Consider the following 24,802-nt stretch of genomic DNA (forward strand, 5'->3'; position numbering starts at 1 on the left):
GTCAGATAGCGTCAAAGGGTAGGAATTCGGGACGACAAGAGGACCCTGCGGCAGCGCAGTGCATCTTATAAAGCAGCTCACACACGGCGCGTCGCTGCACTCCGCGCATCAGATGTTGCAGCCGCCAGACGTCATACCACAGCATTGTGTTGACCGGCCGTCGTGACCCTGGCTCGCGGCAGCAGAGGCGATGAGCAACATCGTCTTAGCCCGTCCACGGAGTAGTGATGCAATACCACTGTCAACAGTGGGTCTGACCAGCTTATCGGACGCACGAAATAGATGCTGGATGGAGGATGCTGGCCCGTATTCTGCACGTCATCGCTACATGCCACCATCGCACTCACAATATCCCTCCTTATTTTCGGATGTCGCCCATTCAAGCTCTCCAAGCCCTTCTTCACCCCCCCAAGCCTCTTCAAACCCGCCACCAAGCACCGCCGATCGCTTACGCCAAGGACGCCGGCTCTTGGTACATGCACCGCCATCGACGTCATTGCAAAATCCCATCCCGCACCAGGATCGGAATTGCGCGATGTCACGGTATCGACGGTCCGGACTCGTTTGGGCATAGCGCAGACGAGGCCGCAGAGCCGCACGTCTCCACTTGCACGGTGGATGCGGCTGTTGTGGTCAATCTCCCAAGAGCGTGAGCATGTCTGTGCGCGCGTTTTCGTGGCTGGGAGGCGAGAGAGCGAGATGCGAAGTGACCTGGCTTTGCCTTTGACAGATCTTGAGCTTTGGGGCTGCTGGCTCACGACTTTGGCGTGCACGGGAACATTTCTAAAGACACGTTCGGTCGGGTGATATGCTATGACATGACTCGTGATTGTGGGATCATCAACAGCGAGTTGACGAGAGACCCGCACTCCACACAGCAGCATTGCGGATTCGTGCGCGCCACGGGGTAGGATGCAATATGCGATTTGCGTTGATACAGAACAGGATGCCCGTCTCCGTCTCTTGCGCTGCAGGTGGGATTTTGGCCAGCGGGCCTTTTTCGGCTGAAGTTGCAATGACTCGGACTCGGCCTCTTGTACCGCTCCCATGCCAGAGACGACCGTTTCTACATGCATCTCGTCGTCAGCGCGGCAAAGGGCACGGCGAGCTCATCGACAGGCTGTACAACTCTTTGATTGTCGTTGGCCTCGTTGTGCTCGTTGACAGCCGTGTGCTAGACGTGTTTGAGACCGTTCCTCTATTTTCCCTCCGGCTGTGTCCTTTGTTTGCATTGGCAGGGGTAGATTCACCAAACACGCTGACGATGAAGACGCGGCGAAGATTAATCTCCTACCGTCTGTGGGGCCATGCGCTTGTTCTGAATCTGCAGGTCCAGGCACGTACATCTCTAACTCTCTGCCTAGTCGTCTTGAATCAGTCAGACTACACCAGCTTGGTCGTCTTGAATCAGTCAGACTACACCAACTTGGTCGTCTTGAATCAGTCAGACTACACCAACTTACTCTACCTCCTTAATGCAGCTTTGTCCTCAATCGCCTTCACGTGCCGACATTAGCTCGAGATCTGTATCGCTCATCTGTCTCAACACGTCCACGCCGCCGTCACATTCACTCAACATCACTGCATTGCACAGCCCATTGCCGTCCCTTTGCGCGATACTTTTAAGATCGTTGCTCAAGGCTGCCAGAATTGTATCGCGGATCATCTGCGCCTCCACATGCCTCTTTGAACAAATTCGTGATCGTGTAGCACGATATCTCATCTTCGGTCACGGGCACGAGGATATCAAGACTTCGCACCCGGAACGTCTTCCATTATTAGGACTTGCTATATAAACACGGTGATAAAACTAAGCAGGACTCTTGCACATGATCGGCATCACCAATTCCTAACTCAAGCGAGGAGTAGCGGCAGGAAGACTGCAATCAACCAGCCAGAGAGGCCCTGAGTTCGAGCATCTGCCCCTCCAGTAGACTCAGGCGGTAGCACGGACGCACTGGGGCTTCCGGTGGTGATGTTGGAAGACGGCCTTGAGGTCTGCGAAGATGGCAGTACCGGCGGAGTCGCAATGGACGATAAAGGCGATGCCGAGGTGGTTATCAGAATCGAGGTCGAGGTCGCACCGTAAGCGTCAGTGTTAGTGTCAGTGTCGTCCTCTGTATCAGTCGATGTCAATGTCACGATCGAAGTGACGTCGTAGCCGATAGTCGATGTCTCTCCAGCTATCGTTTGTGTAGAAGTAAACTCGTCGGTGATGGTCGATGTCAGGATCGTCGTAGACTCATCCACCCCGCCGTCACCCTCGCAGGTCTGTCCAACATCGCAACAGCCGTACTCTCCGTTATTGCCGAGGGAGCAGTAGGTATCAAGGGGACAGCCGCCGATCCCGCTGGGGCAGCAGGTGTCGGTAAGGTCGATGCAGCCGTTGCCACACTCTTTCTGGCCCAGCTCAGAGCATGGGGTCTGGGTTTGGCGCCGGAAGAGTAGCGGGGTGCTGTTGGCGCCGATGACTGATACAGCGAGCAGAGGTACGAGGAGGAGTGAATTAAGCATGGTGAATGAAGGAAGGGTTTGGTGGAGATGGTCAACGTGTGTGTGAGGTGAGTTGCATTGCCGCTTTCAAGAGCCCTTCTCTATTCTTATACTTTGAGACCTCCTCAGCACCGCCGACCTTAATATACCTGCTGCATTCCGAGTAACCAATTGTCGTCTTCAGAGCGGTGCACAACAGGTTGCAGATATATTTCCACGCAGCTACATGAGGCATGGTGTTCGTGGCTTATACCGATCAGGCCCTATTTGGTCCCGGAAGCGATATACGAGAGCGGTTGTGCAGCCATGAAAGAGCAGAAATTAAGCACAGCCTCAGCTCATGATTTTGGCCCGCGGGGCTGAAGCGATTTCGACAACGTAGCCTTCACCCTGTCCAGCCTATACCATTGTTCATCTTCGTACTCACGCTCCATGCAGCGCACTCTTCTTGGACAATCGAGTTTCGCGCTCGTTGCTGTCTCTCGGAGAGCTTGAATTGGTTGTGTTCGATCGTCGAGGCCTTGCTTTCATACGAGGCTGAAACGCGGGAACAGAGCCAGCCACAGTCTGGGGAAAGCGAGAACGATAAATGCTCTGCGGCCTTGGCGACCCACTGTGGTGTAAAATCGTACCTTCAATTACCTGGACTGCAGGGGTCTTGCATCGTGTCTGCAGGGGCCGTAGCCTGTAGTCCAATGGTCTTGTAAGTTCTATTTTCGCGTGCAGCGTGTTGAATGCGGTTCCCCAAAAGGCGGGGGAGCTGTCCCGAGTCGACAGTAAACAAAAGATAAAGTGCTGATTGAAACAGACACATTTTTAATTTCAACGGGACTTGAGAAGCTGTGGGTTTGGATTGGACCTGCCGATTTCCAACGTTCAGCAAGCTGTACATGATTGTGGCAACGTTGCTGGTATCTAAAAGAAGACCCAGTGTATAACTTCGCAGAGTTTCTGTGGTGCGTGATGCCCAGAATGCGCGTGAGGAAGGAAATTCGCTGGCCTAGTTGTCTTGGGCGGCAGGGCAGCTATGTCGAGGTTAGTTTGTGACAGCAATGCATGGTGTATCGAGGACGCTACGTACGTCGAGTAATTTGTTGTGTGATTCAAAGGACGGAGCTTGAAGTGGCCTCATTCTTTATATCCTAGACCCATTTGCACCACGTCGAATTGACCATCACACTTTGCCGTCATCACTGACTAAACTTCAGAGACAGACCAACCTCGCGCAACGTCTTTTCGCTGGGACGCAGAGATGATATTCCCTGAATATAGAGCTCTTAGACGCACATGACCAATGGTGTCTTCAACGCCTCAATCCTGGGCGACCCTTTGACTGCTTCTTCTTCTGCCTCTCCGGCGTACCCTGGTACTTCTTGTGTCGTGCAAGCGGCGTGACATCCTCCTCAGGCTCTGGTGAAGCACGGACAGCTGCAACCTTCTCAGTATTGGCAACCGGAGACTCAGAACGAACGCTCTGACTATTTCGCAAGCGCTCTGCGTTGACCGATCCTTGCGCATTGGGTTTCGGAGGCTGCGCAATGGAACGGGAATTCTGAGCCCATAGGCTTACAGCACAGCCTGCGGACACATCACTGCCGCAAGTTGATTCTTTAGCGTTGATGTAACCATAAATACCCTCGATCTTGGCGGGCCTGAAGGGCTTGCGCGTTGAGAGTCGTTCAGCGACTCGTTCACTCGAGCTCGCATCGTCCGAGTTGCTCTCCCGCTAAAGGCGAGGCATTGGAGTGCGAGGAGTATCGTTGGTCGGACCGTCGTTGCAAGGTCGACGCACAGGGGTCGAGGGGCCGACATGGGGACGGTGTGTCGAGGTGCACTTGGTAAGTGGGGCAGTGTTGAAACCTTTACTGACCAATGGATCAGGTAGAGCGAAGCGGCGAACGTAGGGGTCCGAAGGGGCGACAGACTCACCACAATTGGGGGTGACATTGATGCGAGGTGAGATCACCAAACAGTCCTGCACTGCTGTCAGACGCTGAAGGAACGACGCCGATTCGAGGCTGGAAGGGCCAGACTGTGACAGGTCGATTTCGTTGCGTGCGCCATGATTCATCGGTGGTCTCCGGTGTAGACTCTCTTTCCAAGCATTATATGTTGGTGTAGTTACCGGATCATTCAGATGAGATGGGTGAAACGGCAGGTTCGGTGGTGATGCTGCCACACCATACGAAACACCATGCGCGGATTCCTGAGGGAATGATCTCGAATTCACGGGTCGGGACTCGATAGAGACCGCACACCATGAATCTTGCGAAGGAGATGTAAGGCCCTTAAGTGCATCGCTGAGAGTCCCAAGGTTTTCGACTTTCGACGACGGGGAAACGACAGCCTCTGAATATTCCTCGACATCTACAGAGCTGCTCCGAGGTGCTGGCGAAGGCCAGTCAAAGGCAGCACCCGGCACAGGGTGTACAACTATATTCGAAAATGCTGGAGTAGAATTGTCATGGGTCTGACGAGATGGAGTACCAGCTGGAGGAGTCGGTACAGATTACCTATCAAGGTCCAAGGCTGGTGGAGCGACGTATCCGCGCGGCGGATCAGCCCCAACTTCAGCCTCATGGGTCCATCGAGAGTGAGGTGGGGTTTCTCGGAGGGCAGCGCTTGCTGTCGTCGACTCTAACCGTGTAGTCGGATGTTCCCGAGCCTGGTCAGTGTCCGCATTAGGCTTTGAGGGTTGGTCATAGTGTCGCACGCTGCAGCTCGTCTCCCGTCTCTACTGGCGAGCGTCTGTAGTTTCCACCGGTATGTTCCGACTGCTGATCGTGAAGTTCGGTCCGTGTAATGCTATCTTGATGGCTGCGCGTATCGTTTGCAGCCGGAAAGAATGAAGTAGCGCTGTGTGAAGACTGTTCTGACTGTCAATTTGCCATGGGATCGCGTAAACGATCATATGGCTGCGATGAGTGGTTGGTTTGAGGCTGTCCATGTCGGCTTGTTGGTGATATATATCTCTTGGAGGAAGGATGGGCAGAGCATCTCTCATACCGCGAATGTTGTCGAACGTGTCATTTTTACCGTCGCCATTCTGATCTGACGCCTCGAAATCTGCGAAAGCGGAAGCCGGGAGAGAGTGCATCTGTGCGTCTTTAGCGCCTCTGCTAAGACTTGGACCAGTGATTCGATACATAAGATCAGTGATGTTGTCCAAAGCTTCCGTGGGAGACTCGCCCCTTGCAATAGCTTCTTGGAACGCAGTCGTAGCAACGCGGCTTCCCTTACCCGTGTAGCCGCGGGCTGAGTACGCGTTGGCGGCGACGGTTTCTTGCGACTCACGTTGTAGGATTCTGTTTTCGGGTGTTGCACGCCATTGTGCTCGAGAGGCGCATTGGATCTTGTCGGGGTGGTCTCGGAAGAAGACGACGCCTTGATACAGACCAACTTCATCTCGATCACGCTTGTTCTCGAAATGTCTGGACAGTCGACATCGACAAATCAGGATCTGGTCTTCGTCTACAGAGTGCAGGGAGTCAGACGGAGTACGATCTCTAGCTCAGTTGGTCTTGGGGTGAGATACTTCAATCGTCTCAGAGGAGATTTCCCAACCTGATGGGCGACGCGATGACATCGTGTACTGCCGCCCGGTATGGATGGTACTGATGCAAACGATGTGTTGGATGGTGGGATTTGGGTTGGGTATGATGCAATAGCTCGCAGTAGGTGGTCGCAGTGAGTATTTGCTGGGAGAATGCGCGTGCGCGATTTTGAATCATGATCATCAGAGCAAGCATGCAGGGTCTGTGCGTAAAGTGATCAGTGAAGGAAGAACTACCTGAATTAGGAACCTTCCCAGAGAGCATTGTGATATATCCACTGAGGCCAGCCCCTGCTCCAAGTTCCGCCCAGGTCTAAGCATCAGGTCGCGTGGGCGCGCCTTATGCACAGTTCGACCACACACAATGTGAAGTCCAGCTGGTGGCCCTTCCTTATTCAGAGATGAACAGCCGAAACATGCTCTTCGAGAGTCATTTAGTCGTGGCATACAAAGCAGTAGTGAACAGTCGAGTACGCAGGTGCTCTGAGTAACCGATGTGAGCCGGATCTGTCGTCTAAAGTTTCACCGCACCTTTCGTGCCGCCATTTGTCTTCTGTGGCTCTGCAACCTGAGTTGAGCGTTCTGGGTCCCAGCCAACAATCAAGTCTTCAACAACATTCGTCTCATCCTGGCCCCATACTAAACCACCGAGCGTTTGCCATTGGCCATTCCCGTCTTGATGGAGTACGCGGTACGTAGGGACTCCACAGATACCTGCAGCTTTGGCCGCCGCGGTGTTCTCGCGCAGTTTAGCTTTGATGATAGGATCGTTGGCTTTTGCAAGCAAATCGGCGCCGTTATAGCCAGCTTTGTCAAGTACGCTGACGAGGACGCTTTCATCCGAAACATTAGCGTTCTGCTCCCAGCATGCTGAGTCTAAACAGTGTTAGCTACATATGAGCTCATTGTTGACAGGATGACTTACACAACAAGGGAACAGTCGCCGGCTCCACAATGGCAACTCGTAGCAATGTGGGCGTGCGTATGGGAAAGACATCCGCCCAGTGGAAGGCGATTTCCTTGTCCTTGTATCCTTCTGAAGCATTGACAGCATTCCAGTACGCTGTCCAGTCTGCATGGTCTTGCGTCGACCACGCCGCTTTTGTGGGGCTCACAGCGAGCATGGGCATGTTAGGTGCACCAATCTCACGGAACAGTATACCAAGTAGGAAAGGCTTCATGACAATCTCAAGGTTGGATCCGAAGATACGCTGGAGGCGTGGGAGTTGTGTGTAGCCAAGGAAAGCCCATGGACTGCTGCAGTCGTACCAGAACTCAAGCTTGGTTACTCGCGAGAGCTTGCGCTGATTGTATGGGATGCAGCGAGGCATTAAAGTCGCTAGCCTCGGTACATCTTTCCACTGACTATTGTTACGAAATGATAATAAGGTCGCTTCGACGAAGTGCATGCGATCTTGGCCCCAGAAGAATCTACCGGTTTTGGTCTCACCGCTGGTGTCTGTCCACTTCGCTCCAGGGATCCAAAAGCCAGGCACGCCGAAAGCACCTCTTTCAATAGCCTCAGAAGTCGCTGTCTCGAGCTCTTTTCTTGCTTCTGCGCTAGCGAAACTATTCTCGTTGAGAGCTGACGCGCTTGTGATGCCACTATCTTTAGCGATCTTGATCAGCACCTCGGTGTTGGTCACATCTTCATTGTTGGCCCAATATGCGGCGAACAGCCTTTCTGACAGAATACGGCGCTCCTCCCCGTCTGGGACACAGTAAAGAAGTCGCAATGCATTCACACTCTTCCTCGGATGCTCGGGAGGTGGCGAATATTTAATTTTGTATCTGTATGGAGCTATTAGCTATTGGCTGTAGACTTGGATGAGACACTACCTTTTCAAAGTCCTTTGCATACTTTGCGCCGTAACAGATTTCTTCGTTGGATTGAACACATCACTTGCTGACCCAGCAGCGCCCTGAGGTGCCGCGGTTGCGCGATAGATCGCACCGAGAAGCACAGGGCGATATATGAGCTTGGAATTCGTGCGATCAGCGAGTGCTTTAACGCGCGTCGAAGCAATGTAAGCGAACGGACAGGAGATGTCGTAGTTAAACACCAACGTTGGCTGCGTCATTGTGGGCTGCGCGAATGTTTGTGAGTGTGTAACGGGAGCAAAACGAAGACTGTATGATCATTTCCCTGCCAACAACAATACAGTCGCGGGCTGAAGTGTGGGGTAGGTGCGCCTCGGCAGTCACGCAGCGGCAGCCGAGGCTCCTGTTGAATAGACCGTCTTCCTTCCCTTCAACAAACGCGGCGTCGCTCACGTTGAGACCTGCGCCCAGGCTGGCACATGGCGTACACAAGGCTTTGGTAGATTTACACGTTAGTTAATCAATGCAATGCATTGCGTCCGCTCAGTCGCCGTGCAACATTAGAATTGCGCGGAACGAACCCGTTTGAAGCCGCAACGATGTCTGGATTTCCTGCGAACAGCCGGTGTCACTAACGTTAAGTTTGCTGTGTCGATCTTCAGCCGCAAGATGTCATCCTTAAAGGCTCAAATCGCTCGTACATCCACAATAAATAAACCTTTAGGTGTCTTCATCGAGAAGTTCTGGCACGACGAGCACCAACAATCACGACACAAACACGATCGCCCAGCGTATACACAAGCTGTCATCTGCCAACACCAGACTGCCGGCATACCCATCAGTGACATCCTCAAGCTCATTCTCAATAGCGCAGGCATTAGCAGGACTACGAAGTGTCAAAGCGCGTCTGCAGATGTACTGCGGTGCTCTTTTCGGTCTCTGCTTCGACTTGTACTCGCCGGCTTGATCAGTCGCATCGTGGACTCCGATGATATTTGAAACATTGTGCTACGTAGCTCAAATCCACGCCGCGTGAATCTGATTCTGGATGGGACGATTAGCGAAAATCCAAGCGTGCAGGACAGCAGGGCCAACATTCCCAAATTGGTCTCGAGGACCGGTGGAACATGTCACACATGCCCTTGCCCCACTCTAGCATGGTTGGTCATCTGGCTGACTCCTCCGGTTTCCATCTCTCATCGAACATGGCTTTCTTATCATAACAGATCTTTCCATTGAACCCCAAGACCGCAGCATGACTTCCATCGCGGACGACATAAGATTCGGGCCTGCAGTGCCTGACAGACCAGCAATAGCCCCAAGTCGCGATGCGCAACTCGTCGGCCGGCATATCACGATCGTAGCGGTCCACCCAGATCATGCAGCGAGTCTCTACAGCCTTATCAAAGGTCCCGAACAGCATTCGTTGTTTGACTACCTCTTCGACGAGCCTCCGGATTCTCTAGCTTCATTGCAACATCAGCTAGAGGAAAAAGCAACGATGACCAACCCCTGGGCATATAGCATTTTGCTCCACGTGAATCCCGATGATACTCCGAAAGCCGTTGGCATGGCATCGCTCATGCGAATGGACTTGCCAAATCGCGTCATCGAGGTTGGCAGCATTCTGTTCACGCCTGCTCTACAGCGCACGCCCGCTGCCACGGAAGCCATGTACCTGTTAGCCCGTTATGTTTTCGAAGACCTTGGTTTCCGCAGATATGAATGGAAGTGTAACAGTTTGAACGCACCCTCTCGCCGTGCCGCTGAGCGCCTTGGCTTCACATACGAAGGCACCTTCAGACAGCATATGATCGCGCGAGGCCACAACCGCGACACGACATGGTTTGCCATGCTGGATTCTGAATGGCCAAGATTGAAGGGTGGCTTCGAAGCATGGATGGATCCATCGAACTTTGACCAGAATGGGAGACAAAAGAGGAAGCTTGAGGATCTAAGGCTAGCGTGAATGTCTCGCAATGTTCGAACAGCCGCGATGATTGGAGGAATTATTGAAGGTAGCCTGAAAGCTTCGTTGTAGAAGAGCCGGATTTACAACTATGAGCGCACATCTCCGCCTCGCCAATTTTCAATCAAAAGAAGCTTACACAGACATTGCGACCAAAGGCGTAAGACGACGACTGCCACAGACCCACCTGAACGTGCCCGTTAGTATCTGTCGAACTCGCGGAGTCGGGCAAGCACAGCTGCTTTCAAGTCTCAACACAGGCACATCAACGACCCAATCCACTCCATCCATGACCTTAGCAATTGTTTAGAAACTGTGTTCATGATCATAGCAGTGACTGAAACATCAGAAACCGACTCGTTCGGCGCCCCCCTGCACTACCTTCGAAGTCTCGTGTGGTCTTACCTGGCAGAAATGCTGCAGACTTGCGACATTTGTTACCTGAAGCGCTCGACGTAGCTAGGTTCAATGTCTTCCCGTGATCATGTAGAGCAGTCGTTGTTGGAGTTATGTACATTGAAGCCTTATGCACGATTCTTATTCTTCACAAATGTTTACTTTCAAGCTCACAGTATAATTCAGCAGATATCGAAGATGATCTCAGATCTATAACAAGCTCTATCTAGTCGGCTATAGACCGCATTGAAGCTAGACGAAAGTAACGCTTGCATCATCCAGCATCAGGAGCTGTACGTACCGAAGGCAGAGCTGCAACCTTATAATGTCTAAGCATAGCACGTCTCTAGTTCTACTTGAGAGGACAGGGGAACCGGGCAAGGCCTGGCTTCCAAAGGAAATTAATCAACTCAATGCAATTCAATGCAATTCAATTCAGTTCAGGAGCTGTACCGAATCTTGAACCGGAAAATTTCCTCCATGGTTCCTGCCTTCTGCCGCTTACTATTTCGTGGACACTACTCTTGTGCTTACTAGCATGTTATTTGTATTTGCAAATATTGTTCTGTTTACATATACCAGCTGGCAGATCTTTGCCTTTCGATAACTAAGTAGTTCAGTTCTGCGCCGCGTTTTGATCCTAACCTCAAGCTCGAGTGAATACGCCGACGGCGTACGTTCTCAACACTCAGTGTGTAAGTACTAAGAAGTTTCTCTAAGCCAGCGTAGCGTCTACGAGGATCAGACACCAGACTGATTCCGAGAACATCCCACCGCTTCCTCTGAAACGAAATCACCTCTTCCAACGTACGGAACCCACGTCTCTCCACTAGAGTCGTCTCACCCTCATTCACAAACTCTCCAAACTTGACCTTCAGATCCAACAACTCTTTTGGTGCATTGCGAATACCACCCACCGACCTCTGTTTGACCGCTCGGTGCATCGTGGTCTCCCCGCTGGTAGTCATTATAACCTGCAGGAAACAACCTTCCGTCGCAGATGTGCCATTTCGTCTGAGACCATTCAAACCAAGCAGGACGATAACGAGCGTCAGACCAAGACATAGCGTGTACGGGACTAAAAGATTGTGTGGATCCGAGAACCTAAACACGCTTTGGAAGGTACTCTTGCTGACATTGTGGTTGCCGTACCACGTGTTCAGCGATGGTGCGGGAATGCTGATGTTGGCGACGAGGTTATTGATGGATGTGTCGGTGATTTTGAGTACTTTGTGAGAGTTGTGTTGAGTGGTAGAGTCGCGTTCGAAGCGTGTGATGTTGAGAACGCTGTCCTGCAGCATCGTGTGGTCTTGTGGGTATGTCATTGTTGTGGTGGTTATCATTAGTGTGGCATTACCTACTAAAACCATCCCCGAATTCTGATCTAAACCCTCCAAGGTCCACTCTGGCCCCGTTCAGTAACAAGTATTGAGGCGTCGTTTGCGCATCCTATACGACAAATGATTGTCTAACCTAATAATCCAGATTCGAGCCGATTCGCATTCGCTTTCCGAGGAAGTAGCTAAGATATCCAGTTCTCATACTCCTTTTCAACACTCGGCGTAGTGACGTTCTCAGTAACATTCTCGGAAACCGCACGAGACTGCTCCTGCTGGAGTCTGGCGGCATCGTAGGTGGTGCATTCGATGTGTTGTATACCTCTGAAGTAGGTCAAATCCGCGCGATATGTCGCAGTGTACGCTTCGTAGTGCATGTTGTATTGCACGAGTGTCATGGTGACCGTCGCATTGGACACCGGCTACTGTCTTGCAGAGCAAGTTGGTACGGTGCAGTTGCGCTCCGCCCATCTCGAGGACTGGTCCAGTCTTTCCCGTCGATGAGCATGAACAAGATGTGGTGGGTCGCCGCGAGTGCCCAGGCTGAAGCTTGTGAGTGCAAAGCTACTATACCGGGTGGAAACATGGCCGCGCCACAGCAACCAACGAGCATATGCACTGTCTGCGGAAGCCTCGACTTCGAACTGTGCTCTTCTGGCATGATCTCTTTGAGGGGCGTTGCAGACGTGCTATATTCTCGGTCAACGTCTTGAATGCCGTAGAGGAGGGAGGCACCGTCGGTCGTCGATATATCGCTGTTGTGGTTCGCTTGCTGTTGTGGGTAAGATGGATGTAGATCTAAATGCTCGACGCTGCTGATCACCGGGCTGATGCAGGTGCTCGACGTCAATTATGTCGTGAAAGGATGCGTCATGGAGGAAATGGATCACCAGGCTGTCAATGAATTGGCGGGGGCGCTGACGACTATATGCTGCCGCCATGCTTATAGGCTCGCACAACAGGGCGGAGTGCAGCGCTGCTGAATGTGTACAAGGTAAAGTGACAAATAATGTGCGGAGGTGGTTTATGAGCACCGCTTCATATGTCACAATGAGACTTCGCGGGCAGGGTGTGCATGCAGAACCCAGCCGAGAGCAAAGGGCCATTCCTACTGGACATAAGTAGCAGGGCCGATTTTGTCAGCCGCGATACCTGAATATGGAACTAGGCTTACATCTCACATGGCAAATTTTGCAGATTCGTGCAATGTACACTGTGATCGCTTTGCTTTGGTATGTACATCCATGCATCCCGTCAGGCTCGTTGAAAGTCGAAAAGTAGGCATCAATGCTACGCCAAAACTCCGAAACATGCTTTTCTTGGGCTACTAGTGATGTCGTTGCACGCAATCCCACTCATACTACAACCTGTTAGTATTGCTAATGAATCCGTTCAACACTCCTGACTTACAACTCGCCCATCTTCATCACCGGTGTACACGCTCCTCTCCAACGGCAATATGCACGTTATTGGCGCTGCGGTGCGCTCAATCATTGGATCCCCATGAGCCAGCACGTTCACGAGATCGATCGACCATGTGGATGACGATCGGTTGGGGGTTGTGTGCGCGGCGGATGAGGGATTCGTAGCGGCAAAGGGTATTTTGGGGTTCGGTGTGAGGTGGAAGATCTGCTGCTTGTTAGGTGGGTGTGAAAGTACGCATAGGGGAATTCCATACCTTGACAATGCCGCGACGGTGCCCGGTGAAGATGAGCTCACGCTCGCACCACTCGTTGCCAACGCCTTCGTACACAGCGATAGACGTGATACCTTCGGTGTCGTCATCGCCATCGCATACATCCTCATCGAAGAGCACTGTGCCGTTTAAGGTCGTGACGATGAGTCGCTGCCCAATTGCAAGTATGATATGCCCTGTGGCGCTGTTGATGCGCGCAGCTTGCACGGGCGTTCGAGCCCTCCTCTGTCGTGGCCCCAGGTCTAGTTCACGCACGAACTCATTGCGGTTGAGGTCCCACATGGAGACTTTCCCATCCTGGTCTGCGCTCAGGAAGGCTGAGAAGCCACGACTGGCAGCGAGGCTAATGACAGGTGACTTGTGCCCGAACAAACTGGTCAGGTGCTGAAGCTCGATGTGGCCTTTCTCGGCTCGAATGATGTTCCAGACAGCCAGCGTGCAATCAGTACCTGCTGTAATGAGCGTGCGACCATCGACGAAAAGTGAAGTGGTAAGCTGGCCGGAGTGCAGGTGCTCGAATAGCCCGAGAAGACGTTTCGAGTGCGAGTCGTAGAAGCGTACAGAACCATCAGTGAAGCCCCATTCCATGTATACGTTGTAATGGGGTGGCAAGTTGTGTCTGAACGGTGCAGAGCAAAGGAGTTTGTCGCTCTTCGCGATATAGTTCAGGGAAGAGATACGGTCTTGTGCATCAAGAAGCGTACCCGGCACGCGGTGTAGACTTTCAGCGGCAGTATCGAGCTTCGTCGCTTTTGTGACATTTTCTCTCGACGGATGTGGTCGCTGGAACACCTGTGTGGGTGTTTGGCCGAAATTATTGATGACGCTGATCTTCTGAGCACGTTCCTTCTCATCTGTGATGGAATCCAAGTCAATTGCACCCTGGTATGTCATCCAGTGGAAAACGTTGGCCGCCTCGACAGCAGCTTCACCACGCTGCTTGTGCCCAAAGATCAGGTCAATCCAGTGATGAAGGTTTGCGCTGACATGGGGCGACTCAAGAGCCTCGCGCTGCTTGGCGATGAAGATGGCTGGGTCGCCCTTTGCCCATGGAGGCAGCTGCACATTGTCGATGCTCGATTCATCAGATCGCAGACCAAAGTTGTAGCCGTTGACATTGGTGAGGAAGTCAGGCAGGAAGAAGAACTCGGGTGTCAGTTCACGAACATCTGCCATGTTCTTATTGGATGCTGACTCCCAAGCATTTTGGATCGAATAGAACATACGATCAGCATGATCCCATGTACCGCCTTGAATCAGAAAGAAGGCCGCGCTGTATGGCTGCAAGCGCATGAGGTAAGAGGCGACAGTCATAGCTGATGAGTAGTGCGTGCCAAAGTGGAAGGCGTGATCCGGGTCGCCCATCTCAGCGAAAGAGCTAAATCGCTCACGTATGGACTGCTCCTGCCTCGGGTGCTGGATCCCGATTGGCTTGCTGAGATCGCGAAAGTTGCGAGGGTCAGTCAGATCCAGCTCTTCGCTTTCGTAGTTTGAGATGACCCAAGGGAACACAGGATACTGCGTCAAGTCGTTGAACGTGCGCCCAGCCAGTGTGTTGACGAACATCAGGTAGTGGAAGTTCGACACCTCGCCTTTGAGCCACTTCTTGGTTGCTGGGTGCGATGTAACCGAGCTGAAAGCAGAAGCGAATCGTGAGCCTAAAGTCTGTGGAGCTTCTTCGACGTTGCGCAAGGAGTCGAGACGCCAGACGATCTCAGAATTGGCGAGCTTCTCTGGGTTGACGACGTGTGACGCGCGCTGCAGGACTCGTCCATGTATGTCATTGCGTGCTTGTGCAGAGATCGCAGTAAGTAGGTAGCTGCGTCCATCGTCGAAGAAGACCTCGATCGCAACATCGCGGTGCAAGAAGCGGCGCTTGGAGATGCTGATGACCTCGCTCCACTTCCAGTGTCGTGCTGACTCCTCTTGGGTTCTTGGCGGCGGACGTCGGTTCGTGACTGCCTCTTTGCCCGCGATGACTTGCACGTAGGGGTCGCGCTCGTCTGGCGGCGCCTGCCACACTCGTACGATCTCACCATCTGACCTCTGGAAGAAGTCATCAAGTAGATACAGACAGTCTTTGCCCACAATGAGCAGTCCTTCGATGGCTTCGAGGCCGACGACGCGCGAGATGTTGCAGACGTACTGCACTTGGTCGCCACGATTGAGACTGCGCATGACCTTGCGATTCTTATCCTCGAAGCCATCTTCGTCTTCGTATAGGGCATCGACCATCTCGAAGTCTTCTTCACTGCCTGAGCCATCCTCCTGCTGCGATTCTTCCTTTGTCATCGTGGAGGGTGTGCCGGACCGCCGGCCAATGGGTGTTACCCCCAAGGCATCCTTTGCTGTGATTGGCGCAACGTTGGTGTCGAGCTTGAGTCTTCCCAATGTATCCGTATCTTTGCGTTTCGGCTGGTACTGCTGATCGCGATTTGTGTTGTCAAGGATGATGCGCATACGCCTTCGATCGCGGCCTTCGGTCTCATCAAGACGCCACTTGGCGGGTGGGCTGTTGTCGAACAACGCGCAAGGTCCTTTGAGCTGATGATCGAGCTTTGCAAGGACCGTCTGCAGGTAAGTAGCATTGTCTTGCTGGTCTTGCAGTACTCGTTGGTGTTTGATGCGTTCTGAAGCGTGGATGTTGGACCTCCAATGACCTGTCGAATTCTCGTGGTGGTTCCAGATGCTCTCACTCGTCAGCTCTTCAGCCTGCCATTGCTTCAGCTTCTCTTTCCGCTTGCCAATGCGTTTTGTTGAGGTCTCCTCGGTGCGTTTGTTCTGCTCGTGTGCGAACTCTTCCCATGTCCTGGTCAACGAGCCGTAGAATAACGTATCGAGCTCTGTCTTATGCTCATCAAACCACTGCAAGAACGTCTCGTTATCCAGCTCCGCAAGCTTCAGGAAGCCTTCAAACAAGTTCTTCTTGTCTGATTGTATAGCGTTACCTAGAATGCTGGAGGTCTCATGGGGCTTCTGCACAAGCAACAGCCGCCAGAAGTTTGCTGCAGCCAAACGCACCAGCTCGTAGTGAGAGAAAAGCTTTGTAAAGAACAGATAACAAATCATCTTCAGGGAAAAGGTATCGGTGTTTGCAGAAGACATAATGATTGGCTGCCAGTACACCATCTTCTCAATGATCGATGTGGTCGTGAACCCATCTTCGGAGTCGTCAGGCTCAGCAAGCTGCAGCAACGCGACTTTGAGAAACGTCGCTCTCATAGTCTGGATGGCTTGTGTGCACAACCGCACTGATTTGATCGCCGAAATGTCTGGTCTCTCAAGGTACTCGAGCAGAAAGCCAGTGAAGTCAAGCAGCGGCTCTGCTCCCTGTAGGAACCAACCTTCGAAGACAGCTTCAGAGATGTGGCTGACAAAGCGCGACAGGTTGATGAGAACTCTAGGCTCGTGCAAGAGGTTCTGATCCAGCTGTAGCGCGTTCTTGACGGATGTCAGGATTTGGCGGAGTATATACGACTCAAAGTAGGCCTGGTGCTCCTGGAAGCCTGGCGGGGTCTTCATGAACAAGCCAAGCCCGGGAAAGTCCTTTCGAGTGAAGAGCTGCTCCTTGAAGACATCCAAGACGACCTCAAGCATGGCTTCCACCACCGAGCTGCCTACTTTCATGGCCATAGGAGCTGTGTTTCGAGGCGACATGATAGGATTTAGTGGTGGATGCTTTGCAGCCTTCTTCGACTTGTCGGCTGAGATCAGAACGAAAGACGATGCTCTTCGGAACGGAATGACTCGTTGAGTGCCAGGCGAGGGTGCGGCGGCGGCATTGTTAGTACGTATGATAGGGGTTTGCTGGCTGCTAGCACCTGATACTGGCTGGATGACAACGTCCTGACCTTCGAACGTAAGAGCCGAGCCTCTTGACAACAACTCCGTCTCCGCGCTGACGCTGTCTGACGTGACAATGACTGGGTAAAGAACGAAGAGCAGCTCCTGGACATAGTTTGACGTATTCGCATAGTCACGGAAGACCTGAGACCTTGCATGCAGCTCTGATAAGAACTGAATCGCTGAGTTCAGTACTACTGCATAGTTGCTGAGACGCTCCGACTGCGGTGCTCTAGTGTCTGGCAGTGTTAGCTGGGCGTTGAGAGCGCGAATGACTTTACTCACCAACCGTAGGCTGCTTTGCATTAAGGGACATCGTTCTACGGCGTCCTCTGGATGGCGTGCCTTCAGTATCGCCGTCCTTCGGACGCTCTGTGTTGCCGGTCTCGCGGTCTCGTACAATAGCGCGTAATCCAGTATCAAGCATGGCTGTAATGACCGGGAAGATCTCAGGATAGGCTATTCGCAGCTTTGATTGCGGTGAATGTGTCATGAAAATGTCGACTAGGTTGAAGACATCAAAGTCGCGCTCGAAATCGATGGTTGCCACATCGCGGTCGAATAGGATAGCGAAGCAAATGGTCCAGATTCCAGGGGTGTTCCACCAGTGGCGTAATCGATTTTTCAGGATGGTAAAGCCTCCTGTCTTGTCCCCAAACTTCTTGACGTACGGTGGTCCGTTCGTGACGAGTAGGCGCGCCAGTATCCTCGCACCGAGTACGACGACACGTTGGTCAGTCTCTGCCAATAGGTACAGAAGCCACTTTCCCGTGACATTCTTGGCAAACCGAACAATCTCATGCGGGCTGTGAGCATCGCACAAAAACTCAGATAGTAGCCTCAGTATAGCTATTCCTAGGTCCGGCAGGGAGAGCGGCGAAGACTCTGGTGTAATCGACGACGGGCTCGACGATCGAGGTGTGAATGCGGGTGTCAAGTTTGGTGGAGTCCCTCTGCGAAGGCGTAGGGTGCTTGCTTGTGGTCGCAGTGCTCGCTTAGCATATGATGCGCGGCTGTCGTGCAGGGCATAGGTGACAAACAAGGACAGCGATCGAGCATTCTCACCGTTGAAATTGATATGCAAGAGTGCTTTGAAAGATTCAAGGAAGAGTGGAAATGTCTGAGGCGTGAAACTCTCACCCTTCAGAGCGTCTGTCAAGCGCTTGACGACTCCTGCAGGTTCGGTCAGTTAAACTCAAAAGGCGACAAGGCACACATACTGATTCTGTGAAAACGTTTGGCATTATAATGATGATGCTTGCTGCCCTTCGCAAAGTGTATGAACTGCGTGTAATACTTCCTCTGTGTATCCAACGATGTCGCTCTGCGCCAGATCTCGAGATCCACAAGAAGCACTCGGTAAGCAAGCGGGTTGATGATGAGCGAGTCTTCCGGATGGCGCTCGTCGTAACCCACGAAATGTAGTATGACCGAAAGCAGTTGCGCGACGAATTCCTCGCACTGCTCCGGAGTTACATCAATTGACGATGCATTCCGCATAACTAGGCCGCCCATGGCAAAGCCAATCTTCTGACGCAGTACCTCAGCAAGTATTGCGAAACCATTGCTTTGCTCCATGGCTTCGCAATTTCTCCAGTTGCCTTCAACGGCCTCCAAGAGAATTCGCACGGCACGCAGCACGCTTTTCAGCGATTGCGCGGCATGCACAAGCTTCAGACCAACAGCGGCACATCCTCCAATGCGCCAGATGGCATCGTCGAGCGATTGTGGTACTACAACAACGGGGTCACCTGATAGCCTACCGAATCCGCGTGCCAGCGATAGAGCATCGTTTATTGATGGGACGGCAGCGTTGATGATGATGGGCGTGCTATGAGCCCTCGTATACTTGTGTAGAGACCTGGCAGAGTCTCGGGAAAGAGACCTGATCAATTGTGATTCATCAATGGCATTCCTATCATCATCGTCCATTACTGAGCTGGGCGAGAAGCTGAGTAGGATCTTCGCCTCGGGCATGAGGTAGCCTGCGTTCGATCGAATCGCGGTCACGATGTCTGAGCGCTCTTCTCTTCCAGGATGCAAGATCTCGTTGTGCACATGCAGCTCTGCCGAGGTGCGGTACGTTTGGAAGGAGCCTAGCCTGTCTTGAAAGTTGCCGCTGTACCTGGGACCTAGCTTGTGGTAAACAGCAATCAGTTCGTCTGACAATGGTTCTGAAAAGAGGTGGAATGATGCCATAGACATCTTCGATGTCAAAACGTTCCTGCCAAGTCGAGGAGCAAGATTGCGTGGCGTGCCCAAGAAAGCCAATATGTGGTGTTTGGAGGTGCTCGAGGTCATGGAGGCGAAGCTGTCTTGGCTGCTATCCAGCACCGGTGGATGCGAGGGGTAGTGTGCCTTGGTCGTCTCTGTGAACTCGCCATCGACAAAGATGGAGGCCTTGTGGCTGCCCATACCCATGCCCTTCGCTCGTCGGTGCACAACGGCGATGTGATACCATCGGCCCTCTTCGAAGCGTGGCGCCTTCTTGAAGCGCACACTAGGCACAACGCCAGACGCATGGCCCATGTATGTTTGTAGTATGAAGCAGCGGGTGTCCTTTTCTAGGTATGCCATGAGAAAGCAGGTCTGAGTATCGTCGTATGCGCCAAAGAGAGTAGTGTGGCAGTTGGGATCGTACTTATCCACCCGCATCCACGTCGCGAATGTGTAGCCGCCGCCTTGGGAGACCGGCGGGAAGGGTCGGCCGAGATCGGGCAACTCGATGGCGCTGAAGCCGTGCAGGGAGAGGTCGAACTGGATGAAGTGAGGAGCTCTCGATGTCTGCATGCCTCGGTGCAGAAATTCGGCGGCTTGTTCTGACGAGGCGGCTTGGCGGAAGAGGTAGTAAGCGTCGTCGAGCCTGTTGATGCCGTACTCAACGAGGCTGTCGGCAAGCTCTTGGAGGAGGCCGGCCTCAGTGGGAGCGCACTTGTTCTCGAAGAGCAAAGGCAAGACGAAGCTGAGAACGCCGGTGATGTGAAGCGCAGCTTTGTTGTAGGACGACAACTTGGTGATCTCGAGCACGGCGAGCAAGACAGCCACTGACAACGGCTTCGACTCGCCGCCAGGTGCATCTTCGCCAGACAGGCCCCGCCAGAAGTGGAAGATGGCGGGCATGATGTCCGGGTTCTGCAGCACCTCGTTGCCGCTGAAGAGCTTCCGCAGGTGGGTGCGCAATGGGTCGAAGTCGACGCCGGACTCGCCGTAGACTGATCGCGGGCTCGTAACAGCAACGTCTGTTGGCTGGGAGTCGCCGCTGTCTGCTAGGGCTTTCCCCTGCTGCGTGGCTGGCGTGCCCGCCTCCAGTTTCTTGTTGATGTCCCGGAACATGCGTGTCATGGCCTCCTCGCCCAGTGCAAAGGCAAAGAGATTGCCGAACAGCTGCTCCTGGCCGGCATCATCGTGCTTAGGGTCTGACTGCCCGCCCAGTATGCCTGTGCTGCCCAGCGCCTGCTCCAATGCATTCCAGCCGCCATCCTCCACGCGCTTCGAAAAGAAGCGTCGGTTGCCAGCGTGCTCGTTCAGGGCGTCCGACAGCACGTCCAGGGCGGCCTTGATCACCTCGAAGAAGTCAATGCGGTCGGGCGACGGTCGGGCGACGGGTCTGTAGAAGCCGGCGAGAGAGCGCAGCGTGGTAAGGAGCCCCTCGAAACCGCGAACATGGCGGAAGGCGTCCTTGGTGTGTGTCTGGGCGCTCGAGTCTATCAGCAGCTGGCGCATGAGGCGGAGGATGTGGCTCTGGCCCTGCAGCCTGTCTGCCGTCGGCGGTGACGGCTCGGCGGCGCGGAGGAGGTCGTCGGCCAGGCCTCGCAGCTCGACAATCTGATTGTTCGTGGGCGGCACCCTCGAGGCCGCCGTCGAGGACCGATGCGGGCGCGTCGACGTCGCCATGTTCAGTCGCGGCCACCGCTGCGGGGATTTGCGGGAGTCGAATGGCGCGGCGACAGAAACCACAGCATGTCTCTGTGGGCAAACGCAGTGCGTAATAAACAGTCCAAGGCCGCAAAGTGCGTACAGGGCTCTGCCGCTCTCGGCTGCTGTCACGACTGGCGACTTGACCGCTCTCGAGTTGGCTGTGGACGCTGAGAGGACGCAGAGTGCATTGGCCTGTCAACTACGAAGTACTACTGAACCCTCAAACGCCGTCGAGCTCGCGGCACCCACTTTTGTGAGACCTGCGCTCAAGAATGCACCAAGGAGCAATAGGTAAGGCGCAATAAGGAGCAACAAGGGTGCACACTGGTCATGGGAATCACAGCATGCCTTTGCCGCTCAATATGCCTCAAGGCTCACGCGGATCCATGCTGCGCTGCTGACTGTCGAGGTGGTCACGTACGCCACCAAACGCGGGGGCCCTGCGTCGCCGCCTCGCCGCGAGTCGCAAGCAGCCGCAAGTCGAGCGTGCACGGCAGCCATCGGTATACCGCACCAGCACCAAGAAACAATAGCACAGAAATACATCTGTCGGATGCGATTATTACTATGACAAGAATTGCGTGGCTGTCCGCTCTGCTTTCGCAGCTGCTGCCTGTTATCGCGAGCGTGATAGCGCTACGTGAGGCTGGCAGCCCCGGAGCTTGGAACTGGCCGGGGTAGCTCGATGATGGTGGTCACGGGCTGCTGCGCCTTGGCCATAGCTCGAACGATAAGAGAGCTCCATCCCCGAGGCGCTCCAGTCATCCACTCTCCCCATCACACTCTCCACACTCTCATACTCTCATACTCTCTCCAGCTCTTCTCGTAGTTCCCGTTCATCTTCCCCTTCATTCTCTACATCACACTCGCAGCGCGAGACACCCACCATCATGAAGTACGCATACACAATGACGGCGCTGGCCGCGCTGGCTACGGCCTCGCCCATGCTCCAGGTTGGCACCATCCACAACAATGCCGCTCCCATTCTGTCATCGACACAGAGCAAGGAGATTGCCGACAATTACATGATTGTCTTCAAGAAGCACGTCAAGCATGAGCACACCAAGGACCATCACGAGTGGGTCCAGAGCATCCACAGCAAGGCACAGGGCGACCGCATGGAGCTGCGAAAGCGCTCCCAGTTCCCTGTCACTGAGACTGTCTTCGAGGGTCTCAAGCACACATACAACATTGCCGGCGGCATCATGGGCTACTCGGGTCACTTTGACGAGGACACCATTGAGGCCATCCGCAGGCATCCTGACGTAAGTACCCAGCCTCTCTCAGCCACCATGTCCGTGTTCGTTGCATGCGGAGTTTCAGCCGAGCTCCAGCGGCCCAGTCAGGCCGCGTCTCTCGGCCCGCTTAAGCCGAAAGCGGGCAGCTTTGGCCTGAGCTGCCAGCGTCCGCCAGTGCTCCCAGCGACGGTGTCGTCCTGGGCGTGAGCTGCAGCTTCGGCTTCAACGCCGAATGCCCGACTCACGACGCGCAGCTCCAGGTCAGCTGCGCGTTGGCGTGGCGATGGATGGCGCCTGGAGATAAGGCAGCTCATCCGAAACACGCAATCCCGCGCTATCAGCACGTGATCGCGCCATTTAGGTACTTGGTACCTGCTTTAGCACTCCCGCTAACCTGCTCTGATAGGTCGACTACATCGAGCGTGACTCCATCGTCCACACCCTTGGCGGCGACGACTACGAGACGGAGAAGAACGCCCCCTGGGGCCTCGCCCGTATCTCGCACCGCGACTCGCTGAGCTTCGGTACCTGGAACAAGTACCTCTACTCGGCCGACGGCGGTGAGGGTGTTGATGTCTACGTCATCGACACCGGCACCAACTACAAGCACGTCGACTTCGAGGACCGCGCCCACTGGGGCAAGACCATCCCCAGCGGCGATGCTGACGAGGATGGCAACGGTCACGGCACCCACTGCTCCGGCACTGTCGCTGGTAAGAAGTACGGTGTCGCCAAGAAGGCAAATGTCTACGCCGTCAAGGTCCTACGCTCCAACGGCTCTGGTACCATGTCTGATGTCGTGAAGGGTGTTGAGTGGGCTGCTCAGGCTCACAGCGACGCCGTCAGCGCCGCCAAGAAGGGCAAGAAGAAGGGCTTCAAGGGTTCTGCTGCCAACATGTCCCTTGGTGGTGGCAAGTCTACCACTCTTGACCTTGCCGTCAACGCTGCCGTCGACGCCGGCATCCACTTCGCCGTTGCCGCCGGTAACGACAACGCAGACTCCTGCAACTACTCCCCTGCCGCCGCGCAGAATGCCGTCACCGTCGGTGCTTCCACTCTCCTTGACGAGCGTGCGTACTTCTCCAACTACGGAAAGTGCAACGACATCTTCGCCCCCGGCCTCAACATCCTTTCCACCTGGATCGGCTCTGAGCATGCCACCAACACCATCTCTGGTACCTCCATGGCCTCACCCCACATTGCTGGTCTCCTGGCCTACTATCTCTCGCTCCAGCCCGCTAAGGATTCGTCCTACGCCGTCGCTGACATCTCTCCCAAGAAGCTCAAGTCGAACCTCATCGCCGTCGGTACTGTTGGCGCCCTCTCTGACGTTCCCTCCAACACGGCCAACATCCTCGCCTGGAACGGTGGAGGATCCGCCAACTACACTGAGATCGTCGAGAAGGGCGGCTACAAGTCCGCCAAGGGTGCCTCCAAGGAGCCCTCCGGCTACACCATCACCATCCCCTCCGTCTCCGAGATTGAGGACGAGGTCGCCGACGAGTTCCAGAAGGCCAAGGGCGCCGCTTCGCGCACCGCCCACCAGGTTGGCGGCAAGCTCGGCAAGCTCGAGGCCGAGATTGAGGACTTCGTCGCCGAGGAGATGGAGCACATGTTCCAGGAGTTCAAGGAGCGTGTCGCCCGCGAGTGAGCTGCTCGTCTCCATCTGTCTCTGTATGACTTGTTTGCATCGTTGCATAGTGAGCGGATGCAGGGCTTGGTTTCCGCTTCGTAATAGTATGATACACGATCGATTGGCGTTTGGTTTTGGCAAGGTGCATATCTCATTGGGCTAGTTTGATCGCGTCCGTTTGTCTCGTTTACGATAAAGGATCAAAGGAGATACTGGATAGCTGAATGTATTAGCATCTCCTCCCACTGATGACTTGTAAATCACGCCGTTGTGCTTTTGATGGTATCGTGCCTGGGACACTGCGGTCCCATCTCCTCCTGGGGTTGCACATGTGCGCTTGATGCATGCGGGTGTCCTTTGAGTTTTGTTCCTTCTTTCCTACCCGCGGACCAGCACAGTCTGCCGCGCTACGATCGGCGCTGAGTCCTTCATCCTTGTCTCAGCACGGCGCTCACAGTTTCCATCCCAGAATCCCTGCGTCCAGCCTCGGCAAGGGTTGGGTTTAGGTTTTAAGCCCATTCTGCTCTCCAGCAGCGCCGCAACCTCCGGCCTACCTATTGAGCACCTCTATATATTTCGTCGCAACCGCAACAACATTCCTCGGCCCCCATCGCTGCCTGGCCCAGCCAAACACACGTTGCCGCTGTCGGGACATCGCTCGAGAACTAGACAGAACACGCCACAGCGCTGTTGAACGACTCCGATCGGGAGCACACGATACTCTTGTGGACGTTGTGTGTCTGTCTCACGGGTCATTGTGAGGTCACTGTAGTCACCTGAAGTGAACAGACCAAAGCTCGTTAGCGCTGTTTAGCACATGACATTCAAACGCGTACTCTTGGATGTTCGCGTCGAACTTGTTGCGCGCACCTGCAGCCATATCTGCCGCGCATGGTCGAAGTAAT

At 54.0% G+C, this 24,802-nt stretch overlaps 7 protein-coding genes across 7 annotated transcripts; 3 read left to right on the plus strand and 4 right to left on the minus strand.

Moving 5' to 3' along the window:
• Positions 1 to 686: 686 nt before the first annotated feature.
• On the plus strand, positions 687 to 1,521 carry M421DRAFT_425801 (uncharacterized protein). The gene has a single exon (XM_033594195.1). It carries the CDS (start codon positions 947 to 949, stop codon positions 1,514 to 1,516), a length of 570 nt encoding a protein of 189 aa, XP_033443679.1. The 5' UTR covers positions 687 to 946; the 3' UTR covers positions 1,517 to 1,521.
• A 236-nt stretch (positions 1,522 to 1,757) lies between these two features.
• On the minus strand, positions 1,758 to 2,561 carry M421DRAFT_425802 (uncharacterized protein). The gene has a single exon (XM_033594196.1). It carries the CDS (start codon positions 2,512 to 2,514, stop codon positions 1,855 to 1,857), a length of 660 nt encoding a protein of 219 aa, XP_033443680.1. The 5' UTR covers positions 2,515 to 2,561; the 3' UTR covers positions 1,758 to 1,854.
• A 3,999-nt stretch (positions 2,562 to 6,560) lies between these two features.
• On the minus strand, positions 6,561 to 8,127 carry M421DRAFT_104420 (thioredoxin-like protein; the record flags this gene model as incomplete). Its single annotated transcript, XM_033587019.1, has 3 exons — positions 6,561 to 6,922; positions 6,972 to 7,837; positions 7,886 to 8,127. 3 exons carry the CDS (start codon positions 8,125 to 8,127, stop codon positions 6,561 to 6,563), a joined length of 1,470 nt encoding a protein of 489 aa, XP_033443681.1.
• Positions 8,128 to 9,065: 938 nt separating this feature from the next.
• On the plus strand, positions 9,066 to 10,136 carry M421DRAFT_425805 (acyl-CoA N-acyltransferase). The gene has a single exon (XM_033594197.1). The coding sequence runs from the start codon at positions 9,123 to 9,125 to the stop codon at positions 9,834 to 9,836; it is 714 nt and encodes a 237-aa protein (XP_033443682.1). The 5' UTR covers positions 9,066 to 9,122; the 3' UTR covers positions 9,837 to 10,136.
• An 869-nt stretch (positions 10,137 to 11,005) lies between these two features.
• On the minus strand, positions 11,006 to 11,458 carry M421DRAFT_29311 (uncharacterized protein; the record flags this gene model as incomplete). The annotated part of the gene is made up of 1 exon (XM_033589038.1): positions 11,006 to 11,458. A coding segment is annotated over one exon (453 nt), but the record flags the coding sequence as incomplete, so codon positions are not given.
• A 1,083-nt stretch (positions 11,459 to 12,541) lies between these two features.
• Positions 12,542 to 21,398, minus strand: M421DRAFT_425806 (beach-domain-containing protein). The gene is made up of 5 exons (XM_033594198.1): positions 18,329 to 21,398; positions 17,394 to 18,281; positions 13,248 to 17,347; positions 12,980 to 13,198; positions 12,542 to 12,929 (listed from the first exon to the last, which is right to left on the minus strand). The coding sequence occupies exons 1-5, from the start codon at positions 21,000 to 21,002 to the stop codon at positions 12,897 to 12,899; spliced, it is 7,914 nt and encodes a 2,637-aa protein (XP_033443684.1). The 5' UTR covers positions 21,003 to 21,398; the 3' UTR covers positions 12,542 to 12,896.
• Positions 21,399 to 21,934: 536 nt separating this feature from the next.
• M421DRAFT_104423 (vacuolar serine protease) lies at positions 21,935 to 23,915 on the plus strand (the record flags this gene model as incomplete). The annotated part of the gene is made up of 2 exons (XM_033587020.1): positions 21,935 to 22,291; positions 22,671 to 23,915. The coding sequence occupies 2 exons, from the start codon at positions 21,935 to 21,937 to the stop codon at positions 23,913 to 23,915; spliced, it is 1,602 nt and encodes a 533-aa protein (XP_033443685.1).
• Positions 23,916 to 24,802: the final 887 nt, after the last annotated feature.

The sequence above is a fragment of the Didymella exigua genome, assembly GCF_010094145.1.
Source record: "Didymella exigua CBS 183.55 unplaced genomic scaffold M421scaffold_50, whole genome shotgun sequence".
NCBI classification, from domain to species: Eukaryota; Fungi; Ascomycota; class Dothideomycetes; order Pleosporales; family Didymellaceae; genus Didymella; species Didymella exigua.

Excerpts from the sequence above, each read along its gene's own strand:
- M421DRAFT_425802 (XM_033594196.1), bottom strand. The coding sequence starts at position 2,514 with ATGCTTAATTCACTCCTCCTCGTACCTCTGCTCGCTGTATCAGTCATC.
- M421DRAFT_425805 (XM_033594197.1), top strand. The coding sequence starts at position 9,123 with ATGACTTCCATCGCGGACGACATAAGATTCGGGCCTGCAGTGCCTGAC.
- M421DRAFT_425806 (XM_033594198.1), bottom strand. The coding sequence starts at position 21,002 with ATGGCGACGTCGACGCGCCCGCATCGGTCCTCGACGGCGGCCTCGAGG. Across the intron at positions 18,282-18,328 it reads CAAACGTTTTCACAGAATCA|GAGTCGTCAAGCGCTTGACA; the intron begins GTATGTGTGCCT and ends CCGAACCTGCAG. Across the intron at positions 13,199-13,247 it reads ACCGTCGCGGCATTGTCAAG|ATCTTCCACCTCACACCGAA; the intron begins GTATGGAATTCC and ends AACAAGCAGCAG.
- M421DRAFT_425801 (XM_033594195.1), top strand. The coding sequence starts at position 947 with ATGCCCGTCTCCGTCTCTTGCGCTGCAGGTGGGATTTTGGCCAGCGGG.